Source organism: Athene noctua, unplaced genomic scaffold, assembly GCF_965140245.1.
Source record: "Athene noctua unplaced genomic scaffold, bAthNoc1.hap1.1 HAP1_HAP1_scaffold_34, whole genome shotgun sequence".
NCBI lineage: Eukaryota > Metazoa > Chordata > Aves > Strigiformes > Strigidae > Athene > Athene noctua.
Window position 1 is genome coordinate 59,471 of NW_027437537.1, and position 18,219 is coordinate 77,689.

Genomic DNA, 18,219 nt, shown 5'->3' on the forward strand with positions numbered 1-18,219 from the left:
ACCAGAACACGGAATCCGGACTGGAGTGACTTACAGGTGATTTTAGCTAATGTGTTAGATGATACAGAAAAACAGATGGTATTGGAGGCTGGCAAAGCACAGGCAGAAGTGACTGTATTGAGTGGGACAACAGGTGGAATATTAGAGCAGCATTTTCCGTCTGGGGATCCGCAGTGGGGATCCAAATAATGTGGAGCACAGAGAAAGACCGAGTCGGTATCAGAACGGATTTTATATGGAGTTAAACATGCCATGCCGAGGTTTCTGAACTGGTCTAAATTGTATGAGGTGAGACAAGATAAGAATGAATCTCCCTCAGCGTTTCTAGAAAGACTAAAAGAAGCTGCCAGAAAAAATAAATACTGATTTGAAAGTAGAAACTGAGGCAGCTCAGATATAATTGGCTTTGATTTTTATAGGACAATCGGTACCAGATATAAGAAAGAAACTGATTGATAAATTTTTGAAGTATAAACTCTTGGAGGAGTGTGAATCTGAGTATAAAACTCTCATTCTACCAGTCAGAAAACCATGGGGTGAATATAGGTTAGTGCAAGACTTCAGAGCAGTGAATCAAATAGTTAAGGGTATATATCCTGTAGCAGCAAATCCTTGCACGCTGTTAACAGCTTTAAAGGAGCTTATCAGTGGTTTCCAGTGCTTGATTTAAAAGATGCTTTCTTTTGTATTCCTTGGAGAAGGAAGACAGAAAATTGTTTGCTTTTGAATGGAAAAATCCACAAACAGGACGAAAGATGCAGCTGGCATGGACAAGACTACCCCAAGGATTTAAAAAGGATTTAAAAATAGCCCGATAATTTTTGGAAATCAGCTGGCAAAGGAGCTTGAAACACGGGAACAGGACAAACCAACACCTGGACATTTGCTTTTACAATACGTGGATGACACACTGATTGCCACAGAAGAAAGATTTACCTACATACAGGTAACGAGATCTGTTTAATTTTCTGGCACTGAATGTCAGGCTGTGATATATTTGGACTTTGAGATTTCAGAAGGGCAGCGGCAATTAGGAACAGAACGCTGAGAAGCCATGTGAGCCGAAAGACATTCATGAACTCAGCGCATTGTTAGGAATGACAGGGTGGTGCCGCCTCTGGATCATGAGTTATGGTCTGACAGCTAAACTGCTACATGAGGCCCAAAGAACTCTCCTTCGACATGGGGCCCACACAACAACGGGCTGTCACAGAACTGAACCGCTTTAATGTCGGCACCTGCCTTAGGACTTCTGGACATCACCAAAGGCTTTCAGCTGTTGGTTCACGGAAGACAACGCCTGGCACTGGGTGTGCTGACCCAGGAGATGGGAAGCTGGACACGACCTGTCGGATCCTTCTCTAAACAGCTGGACACGGTGAGTAAAGGGTGCCCAAACTGCCTTCGAGCTGTGGCTGCAACAGTGATGCTCATACAGGAAGCTCGGAAATTGGCTTTGGGAAGCACAATAACAGTCTGTGTCCCACAGACGGTGATAACTGGTTTAGAACAGAAGGGGGGACATTGGCTGTCTCTGAGCTGAATGATGAAGTACCAGGTAGTACTGGCTGAACAAGATGGTGTGAGTCTAAAAACAACTAACCTGGTAAATCCTGCAGTGTTTTTAAGTTCCACACAGGAAGAAGAGCCACTGGAGCAGGACTGCTTGGCTGCTATCGAGTATGTTTATTCCAGTCGAGAAGATCTGAAGGATGTACCACTGGAGCGACCAGACTGGGAATTGTATACAGATGGCAGCAGCTTTATGGAACGAGGAGTTCGATACGCTGGATATGCGGTAACAGCAGACACCACAGTTATAGAAGCAAAGGCACTGACGAGTGCCACATCAGCTCAGAAATCAGAACTCATTGCTTTGATTCGAACCTTAGAACTAAGTGAAACGAAGAAAGTAAATATTTGGACAGACTCAAAGTATGCTCTTGGGGTGGTACATGTCCATGGAGCTTTGTGGAAAAAAAAAAGATTATTGTCCTCTCAGGGAATCAAATATTAAGCATCAAAATTAAATTTTACAATTATTACAGGCAATTCAAAAAGCAAATCAGGTAGCAATCATGCACTGTAAAGCACACCAAATTAGGAACACAAAAGAAATTGCTAGAAGTAATTTCGCCAACCGAACAGCAAAAGAACGAGTATTCCAAATGGCATTAATTCCCCCCAAAACAGTGACCCCTCATAGACGAGCAGTAGTTCCACCTGTGTTAATAAAAGAAATAATGCAGACCAAACATCAAGGATGTCATTGGGGGGGCAGAAGCTTTAGTAACTTCTTTACAAAAACAAGTTATATCTGTTAAAATGACAGACATGGCTAAATTAATAACTGCAAAATGTGAAGTATGTTTAAAAAATAATCCGGTAACTAGGAAAAGAGTTCAAATGGGTAAATTAAAATCTGGTACAGAGCCTGGGGATTATTGGCAAGTGGATTTTTCAGAACTACCTCGATAAAACGGGTACCGATACATCCTGGTGGGGGTTGATACGTTTACAGGATGGCCAGAAGCTTTTCCCTGTCGCACCACACAAGCCAATGAAGTAGTAAAGTGGTTAATACGAGAAATAATTCCAAGATTTGGAGTTCCTATTGGAATTTCGTCTGACAGAGGTCCACGCTTTGTTGCAGAAATAGTCCAAAATGTGAGCAGAATTCTGGGTATCACTTAGGATTTGCATCCTCCATGGAGGCCACAATCCAGTGGAAAAGTAGAAAGAATGAACCAAACTTTAAAAAGGCAAATAAGTAAGATCTGTCAAGAGACCAATTCAAAGTGGCCTCAAGCACTTCCACTGGCATTATTACGGATCAGAGTACAACCAAAGAGTGGAACCTCAGTCAGTCCTTGTGAACCGCTGTACGGAAAACCTTATGAGTCCCCAGAACCAAACCCAAACATGCATGGAAAAGGAAAACAGGATGTGTATAACTATTTGCTTTCTTTAGGAAAAACACTGGCTGCGATTCGGAGCGCAGTGCTGTGGAACAGACCATTATCCCTGGAAACTCCAGTGCAGGATTTTCAACCAGGAGATTATGTCTGTGTGAAAATGTGGACTTCCGAACCTTTGCAGGAGCGCTGAAAAACACCTGTCCAGATACTGTTAACCACCTTCACGGCTATCAAGATTGCAGAATCAGATGCTTGGGTACACTATACCCGAGTGAAGAAAGCACCTGCTCCATGGAACATTATAAGCTGTGACCCAAAGACTTTAAAACATGTCTAATATTTCATATCAGTTTGTGATTGTTCTCCTTATATTGGCTTGGAAGGTGACGCTGGTGGAATCACGGGTTGATCTGGTGGCAAGGAACAGAAGGCAATCAGATACAGAACAATTAACCCAAACGCCCAAAGAAATGCCTGAGGAAAATCTGATGTTAGGATTGATTAAGGGATTCGCCAACTTACAAAATGTCACCCAGATCACAGCTTGTTTACCAATTCCAAGAGCAGTCGGTGAATCTATTCCTTGGGGAATCTTGACTATGCATTTGACCAATTTGGAACACGAAAACGAGACTTTATTGCAAACAAAGGTCAGTGATTCAATGGTATAAACAAGTGAAAGTTATTAGAAAACAATGGACATCGCCAGGAAAAAAATCAGACTGTGAGAAACTACTAAATTATGACTTTGTAACAGGGTCTCAACCTCGTGCTTTGGCTCGAGTTCTCCTCCCAGGAGGCCCAAACCCTAATCTAGGATGGTGTTCGTATGATGAACAAATTAAAACCCATGTGAGCAGGAGCATCATGGAATGGCAGTGTGACAGAACTGGGCAAGGCACCCAAACCCAGGCAAGGTGAGACTCTGTACGGTCTATGTCCATATTCTCACGATTTCAGTACGTGGCCAGAGCCCCTCGGTGTTTCACTTGGGACGGTACCTGGGTTAACAGAGTGTTTGCCATCCTTCCCTCGAGAGCAGATAAAGGCACTACCCGGCAAGGAAAGGGACGTGTAGTGCCATGGTGGAAATGTGAAAAGGTGTATGACTGCAGCAATGCAGACTTCATAATTCGAAGAATTCCGCATTTGGCAGCTGCTTTGAAGTTTGGTTGTTGTTGCCGAGGTTTTCATGATAACCTCACCGTGACTAGCATCTTTACACCCAGAAGAGGATACTTTTTAGTTGTAAGAAATCCGCCATTCAGAGTCCAGGGCATTTAGTTTGGGCATTAAGTGATGGCACCCGGACAACCCACCTACCAGTAGATGGGAAGGTGAAACAAATTCCTTTAGGCCTGCCAACATCGTGTCCGGTTTGGAAGAAATCGCCATTCAAGGGATCCCTGGAAAATTTAAAATTACAGCGAATCAAAAGGTCTGACACAGATGATGACACCTGGAATGAACCATCAACAGGAGGAAAAATCGGCTGGGCTTTAGAGTCTCCTTTGAACCCAACAGCGTCCTACAGGAATAGAGAATGGCTTTGTCACTAACAGGACAAGGAGAAAAATTGGCCAATGTTACAAGAAAAGGATTTAAAGAATTAAACATCCAATTACAGGTAACTTCCTGAATGACACGTCAAAGCCAGATGGCATTAGACATGCTTCTGTTAAAGGCACACGGAGTGGGTGGGGATCTCAAAGACAGATGGGATCATTGCTGCATTCATATCCCGAACGCTGCACAGGGTGTGGAACATACTTTAGATCTGTTAGGCAAAATCGGAAAAGAAACGGAAACAGTTCGAGACGATACGTCAAAAGATTGGCTAGGAAAAAAATTTTTAGAGGATTAGGATGGAATTTGAGATCTTGGCTGAAATCCTTCACCAAAATTCTATTTTTGCTATTAATTGTCCTTTTGATGATTATGTTGGCGTGTGCCTCTCTTAAAAGACAGTTTACTAAGAGGCTGCAATATATCGTAGAACTATGAGAGAGGTACCCACTGTGCCACCAGACACAGCCCAGCACCACCATCATCTGGCAAGACAAACTTTGGCCTCAAAGACGAAAATGAATAAAAGTGTGAAAGGATTGACATTATTTTCAACACTTTCAAAGGGGGGAAATGTTACTGACTTTATTATCAACTGAAATTAAATTGTGTTTGATTTTAATGTAAGTATGGAATTAAGAGATATTTTAGTAAAAAACATTTTACATTTATTGTATTTTGAATCTAGCAACCGACTGCTGCTCTGAAATCCCCTGTACAGCCCCGTGCCAAGGCTGAAGGGACTGGTCATAATGGTTTAGTAGGAACGGTGAGAACCCAGGTAACAAAACCCGAGGTGATCTGTAACCTGATTTATAATACACACACAGGACTAGCAGAATGCCAGGAGTTGTCAAGGCTCAGGATTAATGGGAACTGAGGGCAGTGACCGTAACAGCTTGCGGGTTCCTGCCAAGAAAACCGTGTCCTTAAGCAGAAGGTAATTCCGGCAGGGGGAGACGGCGACCCCCGACCCACGGACCACCTGCTCCCATTGCACCCCAGAGCCATTTCTAGACATTTCTAACCTCTACTGCGCAGAATCGGAAGTAGGAGGGGAATATGTTAATGATTTCTTGGAAGCTGTGTGCTTATGTATGAAGACTTAATGAATATGTAGGAGTTCTATATAAGGAGTGTGATTCTGGTGCCCGGCACGTGTTGTTGGTGGGAGCACTCCCCTACACGTCCGGCCGTCAATAAAGGAGTGTCTGCTCATCTGCATCACACTGGTGTCGATAAGTTATTTTTTATCCCGGATTTCGGTGACACCAGTGCCTCCCAGTATGCTCCCAGTGCTTCCTAGCCCCTTCCTGGTAGTTCCCAGTGCTGCCCAGTGCATCCCAGTGCTTCCTAACCCCTTCCTGATAGTTCACAGTGCATCCCGCCCTCCCTCCCAGTGCCCCCCAATCCCCTCCCAGTGCCCCACCAGTAGACTCATCGGCGGCCAGGATGCCCTTGCCGGGGGCCACGATGCGCTGGGCGATGGCCGCCAGCTCCTTCTGCTCCGGGCTCAGGGCTGCCACCGGCGGAGACATCGCGGCGCCTGCGGTGACATCGACAGTGACATCAGCGGGGGGGGAACAGCGGTGACATCAGCCCCCCACACACCCCCCCGGGGACGTGACGGCCCCGCCCGCCCCCATGGCTGCCCCCGGGGAGGGCACCCGGGCTCCCCCCCCCCCCCAAAGGGAACTCCAAGGGCGTTTCAAGGTCAAGGAAGAGGAACTCGGGGCCCCTCCCCGCGCCCGCCCCAACCTGGGATCCACGGTGCACCCCAAATCTGCCCCCTTCACCCCCAAATCTGCCCCCTTCACTCGCAAATTGCCCTCCAGGCACCAAAATCTGCTTTTTTAACCTCAAATTTGCTTTTTTCACCCCCAAATCACCCTCCAGGCACCAAAATCTGCTTTTTCAGCCCCAAATCTGCCCTTTTCACACGCTAAAGCTGCCCTTTTCAGCCCCAAAATCGCTCTGCAGGCACCAAAATCTGCTTCCTTGGCCTCAATTCGGCCCTTTTCACCCCAAAATCTGCCCCTTTCACCCCAAAAATCCCCACCCAGGAACCAAAACCTGCTCCTTTTCACCCTGAATCTGCCTCTTTCAACCCCAAAATCTGCCCCTTTCACCCCAAAATCTCCCTCCAGGGACTAAAACCTGCCCTCTTCCACCTCAAATATTCATTTTTACCAGAAAATTTCTCCCCACGCCCCCAATCTACCCCTTTTGTCCCCAAACCTGCCTCCAGAGCCCCAAAGCCACCCCCAACCCCAAAACGTTCTCATTTCACCCCAAATTATGATCCCACACCCCAGAATCAGCCTTTTTTCATTCCAAAAATCTCCCTCTGGCCCAAATCCTGCTTTCACCACAAATATGCCCCAAGACACAAAAATCTGCCCCTTTCACGCTAAAATTTCCCCCCACACCCCAAAGCTGCTCCTTTTACCCCAGAATCTGCCTTCGCACCCCCAATTTCCTCCCAGATCCCCAAATCTGCCCATTTCACCCCCAATTCTGCCTTTTTCACCCCAAAATCTGCCCCAAGATCCCCAAATTTGCTCCTTTTTTTACCCAAATCTCATCCAACCCCCCCCAATCTGTTGCTTTCACCCCAAATCTGGCCCCTTCCGCCCCAAAAGCAACCCCACACATCAAAATCTGCCCCTTCACCCCCAAATCCGCCCCCACCGCCCCAAATCTGCCCTTTTCACCTCAGAAATCTGACTCTTTCACCCCAAATCTGCTCATTTCCCCCCCAGATCTGCTCCCACACCCCAAAATCTGCCCTTTCCACCACAAAGCCGCCTCTTTCACCCCAAAATTTCCCCCGTCCCAAATCAGCGCTTTTCACCCCAGAAACCTTTTACCTCGCAACTTCCCCCCACCCCACAATCTGACCCTTTTCACCCCAAAACCTCCCCCAAAACTCGCAAATTGGCCTTTTTCCCTCAAAAACTACCTCCACCCCGTCACTAACAGCCCCCCACCCCCAAAACCGCCCCTTTTCACCCCAAAATCTGCCCCTTTTACCTCACAACTCCCCCCCACCCCCCAACCTGACCCCTTTCACCCCAAAGACTCGCAAATCTTTTTTTTTTTTCCTCAAAACCTGCCTTTTCCCCCTCAAAACCTGCCTTTTTTCCTCAAAATCCGACTTCACCCCGTCACTATCCGCCCCCCACACCCCAAAACCGCCCTTTTTCACCCCAAAATCCGCCGCTCCCCGCCCTCCCCCCACCTGGTCGCGGTGAGCTGGGCGAGGCGCGCGGGGGGGGGGGGCGGGACGAAGCGCGGAGGGGGCGTGGCCAGACGCGACGTAACCTCCGCGCCCCCTCCACAGGGCGGGGACTTAAAAGGGCAACGGCGAGCTGAGTCACGGTGGGGCCCACCTGACTTTTGGGGGTGTCCGGGGGGGGGGGGGGGTGTGTTTAGGGCTCCCAGAAGGATTTTTGGGGTCTGGGGGGGGTTTGAAGCCACTTTGGGGGTTTTGGGGTGCAGGAGGGCAGGGTCCCGGGGCGGGGTTGGGGTGCACAAGGGATATTGGGGTGCGGGGGGGGGTTTGGGGTTCAGGGGGGTCTGGGGGGGGATCCTGGAGGGGATTTTTTTTGGGGGGGGGGCGTGGAGGGTTTTGGGGTGTTTGGGGTGATGGGAAGGGGGGGTCCCGGAGGGATTTTGGGGTGCGGGGGGGAGTGCAGTAAAGTGTCCGGGGGGGTGTTGGGGCGCAGGGGCAGTATTGGGGTGCTGGGGGGGGGGGGTACAAGCCCGGGGGGGGTCAGTTTTGGGGTGCAGAGGGGGGGGTGCAGGGGGGAAGGTGTATTTTGCGGTGGCGGGGGGTGGGAAATTTTGGGGTGCTGGGGGGAGCTGTCCCAACACCAGGGTGGGGGTTTTGGGGTGCAGCCTGGGGGGGGCGGGGGGGGATGTGTGTGTGTGCCCCCCCCCCCCCCCCCCAAAAAAGAACCAAAACCAACCCAAAACTCACCTTTGGGTGTCCAGGGGCGGCGCTTGGGGTGCCGGGGGCTCCCCCTTATATAGGGTCACCCCGTGGGGGGGGGGGGAGGCGGGGGGGGCCCCCCCTTTCCTGACCTTCTCGGGTACCCTCTGCCCTTTCGGCCGACAAAAATAGACCCCCCCGCCCCTCCCCCACCTCCCTCCTCGATTTGGGGGGGGGAGGGGAAAGTCCCCCCCTCCCCCCCCTTTTTTTTTTTTTGGGGGGGGGGGCCTTCTTTTTGCTACCAGGGCCCCCCCCACTTTTTTCTGCCGTTTTGGGGCGCGCACCCTCATTTCAGGACACCCCACCCCCCCCTCCAGCGATATTTTGGGGACCTGCCCCCCCCCGCACCCCTATTTTTTGGGGGGGCCCCCCTCCATTTTTGGGGTGTCCCCCCTCAGTTTTGGGGACCCCCGACGCTGTTTTGGGGGTCATTCCGCTGCACCCCCCCTTTTTGCCCCTCCCCCTCGGTTTTGGGGGTGCCCCCCCCCCCCGTTTTGGGGTTTTTCACCCATTTTTAGGTGCCCCCCCCCCCATGGCGCTTGGGGACCCGCCAAGGTGAGGGGCGGGGCTTTGGGATACTGACAGCCGTGGCCACGCCCACCCGACCGGCGTGTGTTGGTGCAGGGGGCGGGGATTAATGAGGGGAGAGGGGGCGTGGCCCGGTGGCGCGAGGGGCGGGGTTACCCAGGGGCGCGCGCCGTCTGCCGCAGCGAGATTCATAAACCAGCTCATTAATATTCATGAGCACGGCGTCCGCAGTTTGACCGTGACGCGCCTCCCCCGAGCCACGCCCACCTCATTAATATTAAACTAAACCCCCCCCCCTTCCCCCCCGCACGCGCGGTTGCCGCGATAACCCCTCCCCTCCCTCCCGCCCTGCCGTCGCCATGACAACCGACACCGCGGCTTCCTATTGGCCGGCAGCGGCATGAACCCGCCCCGCGGGACCCCCGTCCCGCTCTGCCCGGCAACGCGCCCGCTCCGCCTTTTTCTATTGGCTGTCGCTTGGGCCAATGGGAAAACGCGGCAGCGCGCATGCGCGGGGCTTTTTTTTTCCCCGCGCCGCTCGGCGTTGCCGTGGCGACGCGGCGGTTTTATGTTTGCCCGGGGGGGGGGTGGGCGCGCGTTATGCAAATGAGCGGCTGGGCGTGGCCGAACCGGCAGCTCCTGAATATGCATAAGGCTAAGGGAGAGGCAGAGTCACCCCGGTAAATATGCAAATAGGCCCGTTGAGCCCCGGGGGGGGGCCGCCCCTCCCGCCAACCCCGCCCCTCCCGCCGGCCCCGCCCCGTCAGGCCCCGCCCCGTCGCCCCCCCGCCGTCCCCATGGCCCCCCCCGGGGCGGCGCTGGCCGCGGGGCTCCTCTTCTTCCCCGGCCTCTTCCTGCTGGGCCGGGCCGCGCTGCGCCGCGCCGGCGTCCCGGGGCCTCACGCCGCCATCCTGGCCGCCAGGTACCGGCGGGGACGGGAGGGGACAGGGAGGGGGACAGGAGGGGACAGGGAGGGGACAAGGAGGGGACTGGAGGGGAGAAGGATGGGGACAGGGAGGGTGACAAGGACAATGTGGGGACAGGGAGGGGACAGGGAGGGGACAGGGCAGGGATGGAGGGGACAGGGAGGGGGACAAGGAGGAGACAAGGATGAGGAGGGTTTGGGGACAGGAGGGGACAGGGAGGGGGACAGGGATGAGGAGGGTGTGGGGACAAGGAGGGGACAGGGAGGGTGACAAGGACAATGTGAGGACAAGGATGGGGACAGGGAGGGTGTGGGGACAGGGATGGGGACAAGGGTGGGGACAGGGATGAGGAGGGTTTGGGGACAGGAGGGGACAGGGAGGGGACAGGGATGGGGACAAGGAGGGGACAGGGATGAGGAGGGTGTGGGGACAAGGAGGGGACAGGGAGGGTGACAAGGACAATGTGAGGACAAGGATGGGGACAGGGAGGGCGTGGGGACAGGGATGGGGACAAGGGTGGGGACAGGAGGGTGTGGGGAGAAGGCTGGGGACAGGGACAAGGACAGGGGTGGGGACAAGGCTGGTGTGGGGACAGTGAGGGGACAAGGACAAGGCTGGGGACATCATGGCGTGGGGACAGGGATGGCGCCGGGGACAGGGAGGGCGCGGGGACAAGGACAACCTGGGGCCAGGGCTCGGCATGGCACGCGGCCGGTGACGGTGACAGCGCAGGGACACGGGGACACGGGGACGAGGGCGGCTTAGGGAGGGGGGATGGGGGTGACCCGGAGCGGGGACACGGCGGGGACATCCTGGAGGAGGGGGGGGACGGGGGACGGGACAGTGTCCCCGTGTCCTCATGTCCCCCCCCTGTCCCCATGTCCTCACATGTCCCCTCCTGTGTCCCCACGTCCTCCCTGTGTCCCCCCCGTGTCCCCACGTCCCCCTGTGTGTCCCCACTGTGTCCCCACATCCCCCCCCGTGTCCCCCCCCATGTCCCCACGTCCTCCCATCTCACCCCCGTGTCCCCACGTCCCCTCTGTGTCCCCCCATGTCCCTCCCATGTCCCCCCGTGTCCCCACGTCCCCTCCCCGTGTCCCCACGTCCCCTCCCATGTCCCCCCCGTATCCCCATGTGCTCCCATCTTCCCCCCCGTGTCCCCACGTCCCCTCCCCGTGTCCCCCCGGTGTCCCCCCCCTCCCGCGTCCCCCCAGGCTGGTGTCCTCAGTCCAGGCAGTGATGGCCTCCACCGCCGGCTACATCATCTCCTCCTCCTGCCACGATGACGTCATCAATGACCAGTGAGTCCCTCCCCCACCCCCACCCCTCCCCCAGCACCCATGGGTGCCCCCCTCCCCCCCCCCAATCCCCTCCCCTCCCCCAGTACAACCCAGTTCAGCACTGGACAGCGCCCAGATTGAAGGGGGGGGGGGAGGGGCGACTCGGACACCCTTGGGGTGGGGAAGGGGGGGGGGAGGGGATTAGGCTGGAGCAGCTGGGCGAGGGCTGAGCCGGGCTTAACCCGGACTCCTGGGTGCCCTCTGGGGTGGGGGAGGGGCAGCGGGGACGCCTGGGTCACCTGGTGTCCCCCCCGTCCCGTCCCGTCCCGTCCCCCAGGCATTGGCTGGCGGGGGCGTACCCCCAATTCGCCGTCCCCTACTTCGTCTACGACGTCTACGCCATGTTCCTGTGTCACTGGCACCGGGGCCGGGTGAAGGGACACGAGGTGGCCCCGCCCCCGTCGCTCAGGGCGGCCGCCGGCTCCTACCTGCGCAAGGACCTGCTGATGGTGCTCCACCACGCCGCCATGGTGCTCGTCTGCTTCCCCGTGGCCGCCGTGAGTGGGGACGTGAGGGGCGGTTGGGGACACCTCGGGGACATGGGGACTCCTTGGGGACACGGGGTTGGCTCGGGGACGTGGGATGGAGGGACGTGACCTGGCAATGGACGTGCTTGTGGAGGCCCACCACCCCCCGTGGTGCTTGTTGGCGTCCCCATGGCCACCGTGAGTGGGGATGGGGACACGAGGGGGTCTGGGGACACCTTGGGGACACCTTGGGGACATGGGGGCACGTTGGGGACACGGGGTTGGCTCGGGGACACGGGATGGAGGGACGTGACCTGGCGATGGACGTGCTCGTGGAGGCCCACCACCCCCCGTGGTGCTTGTTGGCTTCCCCATGGCCACCGTGAGTGGGGATGGGGACACGAGGGGGTCTGGGGACACCTTGGGGACACCTTGGGGACATGGGGGCACGTTGGGGACACGGGGTTGGCTTGGGGACACAGGATGGAGGGACGTGACCTGGGGATGGACGTGCTCGTGGAGGCCCACCACCCCCCCGTGGTGCTTGTTGGCTTCCCCATGGCCATGGGGAGCAGGAGTGGGGACGGGATCCCCTTGGGGACACGTTGGGGACATGGGGACACCTCAGGGACACCCTGGAGACACCTCGGGGACAGGGAGATGGTGACGCCCCAAGTTGGCCACCCCTATCCCCTTGGCTCTCCAAGCCCTCGTGTCCTCGTGTGACCTGGGTGTCCCCCCACGTGTCCCCCCAGTGTCCCCCCAATGTCCCCACGTGTCCCCTGTGTGTCCCCCCCAGCTGTGGCGCCAGGGAAAGGGCGACTTCTTCTTGGGGTGTCTCCTGATGGCCGAGCTCAGCACCCCCTTCGTCTGCCTTGGCAAGGTCCTCATCCTGGTGAGCCCAGAGGGACAACGGGGTCCCCCCTGAGGGTGGGGGGTGGACAGGGGGGACCCCAACTCCACAGGCCACCCAGTCCTGGGTCCCCAGGAGGACATTTTGGGTGGCCAGGGTTCTCCAAATGGGGGTCATGGGCCCCTCGACCCCCGGGCAGATGTGGGGTGTCCGTGGGCCCCTCAACCCCCAGAGGAACATCTCCGGTGTCCGTGGGTCCATCAACCCCTGGGTACATGTGGGGTGTCCGTGGGTCCCTCAACTTTTGGGGTCCCCAGAGGAACATCTCCGGTGTCCATGGGCCCCTCAACGCCCGGGCAGATGTGGGGTGTCCGTGGGTCCATCAACCCCAGGGCAGATGTGGGGTGTCCATGGGTCCCTCAACCCCCAGAGGAACATCTCAGGTGTCCGTGGGTCCCTCAACTTTTGGGGTCCCCAGAGGAACATCTCGTGGGCCCCTCAACCCCCGGGCAGATGTGGGGTGTCCATGGGTCCCTCAACTTTTGGGGTCCCCATAGGAACATCTCCAGTGTCCATGGGCCCCTCAACGCCCGGGCAGATGTGGGGTGTCCGTGGGTCCCTCAACTTTTGGGGTCCCCATAGGAACATCTCCGGTGTCCATGGGCCCCTCAACCCCCGGGCAGATGTGGGGTGTCCGTGGGCCCCTCAACCCCTGGGGTCCCCAGAAGACCTTCTGAGGTACCCATGGGTCCTCCCCCTCCCCCTCTCTCCCCTCCCCCGCAGTTCCAGCGCCAACACACGACTCTCCACAAGCTCAACGCGGTGGCTTTGCAGGGGGGGGGGATCTAGGAGGGGGGTGGGAGGGTGGGATCTATGGGGAATCTGTGGGGCAGCCTGGGGGATTTATGGGGCAGGCTTGGGAGGGGGTCCTGGGCTCCTATGGGGTACCTTGGGGTCTTTATGGGGCACCTTGGGGGATCTATGGGTCACTCTGGGGTCCCTATGGGGCACCCTGGGGTACCCTGGGGGATCTATGGGGCACCCTGGGGCCCCTCTGGGGCCCCTTGGGGGATCTGTGGGTCACTCCGGGGGGCCCCGTCCCCTCCCCCCCAGGCGCAGCGGCTGGACCCACATTAAAGGACTTTGGGGACGTCCCGGCCTCCTCCTTGGGGGGCGGGGGAGCGCCGGGACCCCCATCAGCTCCCAGTATGGACTGGGACAGCTCCCAGTACAGACTGGGTCCCCCGACACCCTCCCAGTACAGACTGGGCCTGTCCCAGTATAAAGTGAAGCCTCTGATCCCCATCCCAGTCCAGACTGGGCCCTTCCCAGTACAAACTGCTCTCCTTGGTCCAGTCCCAGTACAGACTGGGCCACTTCCCAGTCAGAACTGGATTCCCTCCCAGTACAGACTGGGCCCATTCCCAGTACCAAGTGGAACCTCTGAACCCCTCCCAGTTCAGAATGTGGCCTGTCCCAGTGCAAACTGTTCTCCTTGGTCCCATCCCAGTACAGACTGGGCCACTTCCCAGTATGAAATGGATCTCCCAGTGCTTCCCAGTACAAACTGGGTCCCCTGTGCATTCCCAGTACAGACTGGGCCCATTCCCAGTACAAACTGCTCTCCTCGGTCCAGTCCCAGAACAGACTGGGCCACTTCCCAGTCAGAACTGGTTCCCTGGACCCCTTCCAATACAGACTGGGCCCCATCCCAGTACAAACTGGACTCCCAGTGCCCTCCCAGTACAGACTAGGCCTCCTCCCAGTACAAACTGGACACCCAGTGCCCTCCCAGTACAGAATGACCTCATCCCACTACAAACTGCATCCATCTAACCCCTCCCAGTACAGCTGGGCCCCTTCCCAGTATAAAGTGGACCCTCTGATCCTCTCCCAGTACAGACTGGGCCACTCCCCAGTCAGAACTTGATCCCAGTAGAGCCTGGGATCTGTCCCAGTACAAACTGGGTCCCTCTGACCCCTCCCAGTACAGAGCAGGCCCCTTCCCTGTCCAAACTGGATGCCCTGATCTCCTCCCAGTCCAGAATGTGGTGGGTCCCAGTCCACCCTGATCCCCTCCCAGTACAGACTGGGCACCACCCCAGTACAAAGTGGAACCTCTTATCCCATCCCAGTACAGACTGGGCCCTGTCCCAGTACAAGCTGGATCCCTTTAACACCTCCCAGTACAGACTGAGCCCAATCCCAGTACAAACTTCTCTCCTTGGTCCACTCCCAGTACAGACTGGGCCCTTCCCAGTACAAACTGCTCCCCTTGGTCCAGTCCCAGTACAGACTGGGCCCTTCCCAGTACAAACTGCTCTCCTTGGTCCAGTCCCAGTACAGACTGGGCCACTTCCCAGTCAGAACTGGACCCCTTTGTCCCCTCCCAGTACAGACTGGGCTGCCTCCCAGTAGAAACCGGATTTCCAGTGCCCTCCCATGCGGTGGGCGGAGGAAGCAAGCAGCCGATTCAACGTGAACGATAGAGCAAGCTTCAACTTTATTGAGAGAAATCACCCCTTATATAAGCGCTCTACACTAACCATGCACACTACTCACAGATCTATTGGGTACATGTAAAAGGCCACATTATAAAATCCCAGCCCCTTGTGGCATCTCAGACATGTCACAACATCTGCCCTCTTCTGGCCTGCCTCCTTTCCCAAGGTTGTTTTTACCATCAAGGCCGTTGTGTACCTCCGTTTCTCTCTCTGTTAACATAACAGTCTGTTGTCAGCATAACTGTACCCGGGGTTTTTCCTCTGTTTACCTCAGGCGGCTGTGACCAGCTCCTGCACAGACCCAGGGCCTTGCTCTCTGCAAGCCGTTCTCCAACAAGGTACCTCTCGGGCAGAGCAAAATACTAAGTGATTTTTTTTGGTGAATGTTCATTCTCGTTCTGATTTCATTCTGCCTGAACTCTTTCGTTGAATCCTGACTGTTCCCCGCAGCTGTCCATCACCCACTCTCATGTTTTGATGGCTCTTGTCACAGACAGCCTGGCAAAAAGTTGTTGGTTACTTTCCCTTTCCTCTTTTTCCCCTTTGAGAAGTCCCATGCCCTTTTTGCAGCTGTCCTGACTCTCCCCCCCTGTGCTCCCTGGGCAGCAGTGTGGCAGTGAGAGCTGCCCCCCGGGAGGAGGTGTGCTCTTCTGCCCAGGGGCTGGTGGGCAGCTCTCTGGTGACCAAACCCCGGAGAAAACAAGGGCCTTGGCTGTAGGGCCTCTTGTCCCTGAAGGAACCATCCTTTAGCCCGGGTGTCTTGGGACGCGTCTTCTGGGAGGGGGACACCAGGCCTCCAAACCCAGCAGTTTCTGCCAGCTCATTCTTTGGTCTGTTTCTGTTCTGCTTCTGGCCCTTAACCTGCAGCAGCAGTTTGGGGCTGCACAGGTGTATTGGTTCTGGCTGAACTGGAATCGGTTTCCCCTACAGCATCCCTCACGGTGCTGTGGTTTATGCTGGGAGCTGCAGGGTGTTGGCAGCACCCTGGTGTGGTGGCTGCTGCTGAGCAGGGCTTACACAGCACCAAGGCTCTTTCTGATATTTCCCCCAGTGGGACGGGGTGGGCAAGATCTTGGGAGGGGACACAGCCAGGACAGCTGACCCGAACCGACCCAAGGGATATTCCAGACCATGTGACGTCTGCTCAGTGTAAAGCTGGGAGAAAGGAGGAAGGGGCTGGGGTCACCCTTGGTCCTCCGAGGCAACTACTACGCGTATTGGAGCCCCGCTTCCTGAGAAGGCCCGACATCGCCTCTTCATGGGAAGTAGAGAATAAATCTGTTTGCTTTTGCTTCCGCGCGCGGACTTTTGCTTTGCTTTGCTTATATTAAAACTGCTTTTGTTTCACCCACAAGGGTTCGTTTATCTTCTTTCCCCTCTTTACCCTGTTGAGAAAACAAAGGGAAGGGGGGGGGGAAGTGATAGAGCGACTTGGTGGATACCTGGCATTTAGCCAGAGTCAAACCATCACAGTCTATTCTGGCGCCCAACGTGGGGTAAAACAACGGCAGTTTTATATTAAATGTGCAGTAGCTATGGTAGTTATTAAGCAACAAGCTCTTGTGCTGGTCACGGGCTTGTTTATTGCGCTGCTTATCTTTATTTTGTTAAGCTCGGGAACATGCTGCAAGGAATCGGGAACATCATGAGCGGTTTTATTTTGCAGGCTCCCGAGGTACTTAAGTCATCCTTACGTTAGTTCACTGATACTCTTTGTTAATGCTGCTCGCCTGTTGTGGGTTGTGTGGAGCTCGGTATGCTCTTGGTGTAAGAGAACGCAAATTTTGAGTGAATCGGTGCCAAAATGTGCTCTGAGGCGGCCTGTTCCTGGGTGGCAGGGAGAGTGGAAGGAGTTGGGCAGATTCCTAGGACGGTTATCACCTCCTGTAGCCTGGGATCTCACCCCTGAACAGGCAAGCAACCCCACAAAACTGACACATCCCCTGACAGAGGGGTGTCTTGCCCATCCCAGTGAGAATCAGCAACTTCTAGCGCTGTACTGGGGCCTGGCCTGTGCTTACCGAGCTGCAGTTCAGCACTCTCAAAGGGCTGTGGTTGGCATGGGAACTCAAACAATAACAACAACAGAGATTGCCCCAGTAGTAAAAAAGAAACAATGGACAAGGAGAACAACAGGCCCATACCCTCGATTAATAAGGGAGGAGAAAGAGGAGGAAGAAGCTGGTCCTTCAGCAAAGGTATCAGAAGAGGGAATAACAGAACTGAAACAGGAGGCGGAAACTACCCGGTCCCTGACGTCATCAGAACTGCGAGATCTGCGGAAAGACTACTGCCGCCAGCCGGGTGAGCGGATCGCTGCCTGGCTGCTGCGATGCTGGGATAACGGGGCAGATGCTCAACAGCTGGAAGGGAAGGAAGCCCAACAGCTGGGTTCCCTTGCTAGAAATCGAGGAATTGAAAGGGGAATTGGGAAAGAGACAGCAATTTGCAGTCTGTGGAGACGGCTCCTTTCAAGTGTTAAAGCAAGGTTTCCTTTTAAGGAAGATCTTATGGACCACACCCCAGGGAAGTGGGCTACTGCAGATGAAGGTGTCCAGTACCTGAGAGAATTAGCAGTGATGGAAGTCATCTGTGGTGAGCCAGATAATGATGAAGCCCCTAAAAATCCAGAGGATGTCCCATGCACACGGGCCATGTGGAGGAAGGTGATTAAAGGTGCGCCATCCTCGTATTCTGCCGGCTTGGCCGCAATGTACTACCCAGAAATGGATGCAGGAGAAGGACTAAGATGGACGCCAACTGTGGAGGCAGTCTCTTCCTGGCTTCAGAACTTTGAAGAGAGTCTTGGTACCTCCTCATCTCTACGGGCGAGTGCCCTGGATGTTAGGAGCTCCCCAAGAAATAATTTCTCTTCTGTCCCAGTCAGGGGGAAAGGAAAGCCAAGGCGCATGACACGTGGCGAACTCTGGTTCTTCCTGCGTGACCAGGGGGAGGACATGAGGAAGTGGGATGGTCAACCCACCTTTAAGTTGGAAGCACGTGTACATGAATTGCGAGGAAAGACCCCTGCCAACAAGATGACATCTAAGAAGGTTGCTAATGTAGCTGGTGTAAAACCACAAGGAAGTAACCAGCGATCTCCCAGATACAGAAAGACTGAGA

General features: G+C 55.4%; 1 protein-coding gene across 1 annotated transcript; it reads left to right on the plus strand.

Moving 5' to 3' along the window:
* Window positions 1-9,779: 9,779 nt before the first annotated feature.
* LOC141974167 (ceramide synthase-like) lies at window positions 9,780-13,441 on the plus strand. The gene is made up of 5 exons (XM_074933507.1): window positions 9,780-9,928; window positions 11,147-11,233; window positions 11,550-11,769; window positions 12,539-12,634; window positions 13,376-13,441. Exons 1-5 carry the CDS (start codon window positions 9,804-9,806, stop codon window positions 13,439-13,441), a joined length of 594 nt encoding a protein of 197 aa, XP_074789608.1. The 5' UTR covers window positions 9,780-9,803.
* Window positions 13,442-18,219: the final 4,778 nt, after the last annotated feature.

Excerpts from the sequence above, each read along its gene's own strand:
- LOC141974167 (XM_074933507.1), top strand. The coding sequence starts at position 9,804 with ATGGCCCCCCCCGGGGCGGCGCTGGCCGCGGGGCTCCTCTTCTTCCCC. Across the intron at positions 9,929-11,146 it reads GCCGCCATCCTGGCCGCCAG|GCTGGTGTCCTCAGTCCAGG; the intron begins GTACCGGCGGGG and ends GCGTCCCCCCAG. Across the intron at positions 12,635-13,375 it reads TTGGCAAGGTCCTCATCCTG|TTCCAGCGCCAACACACGAC; the intron begins GTGAGCCCAGAG and ends CCTCCCCCGCAG.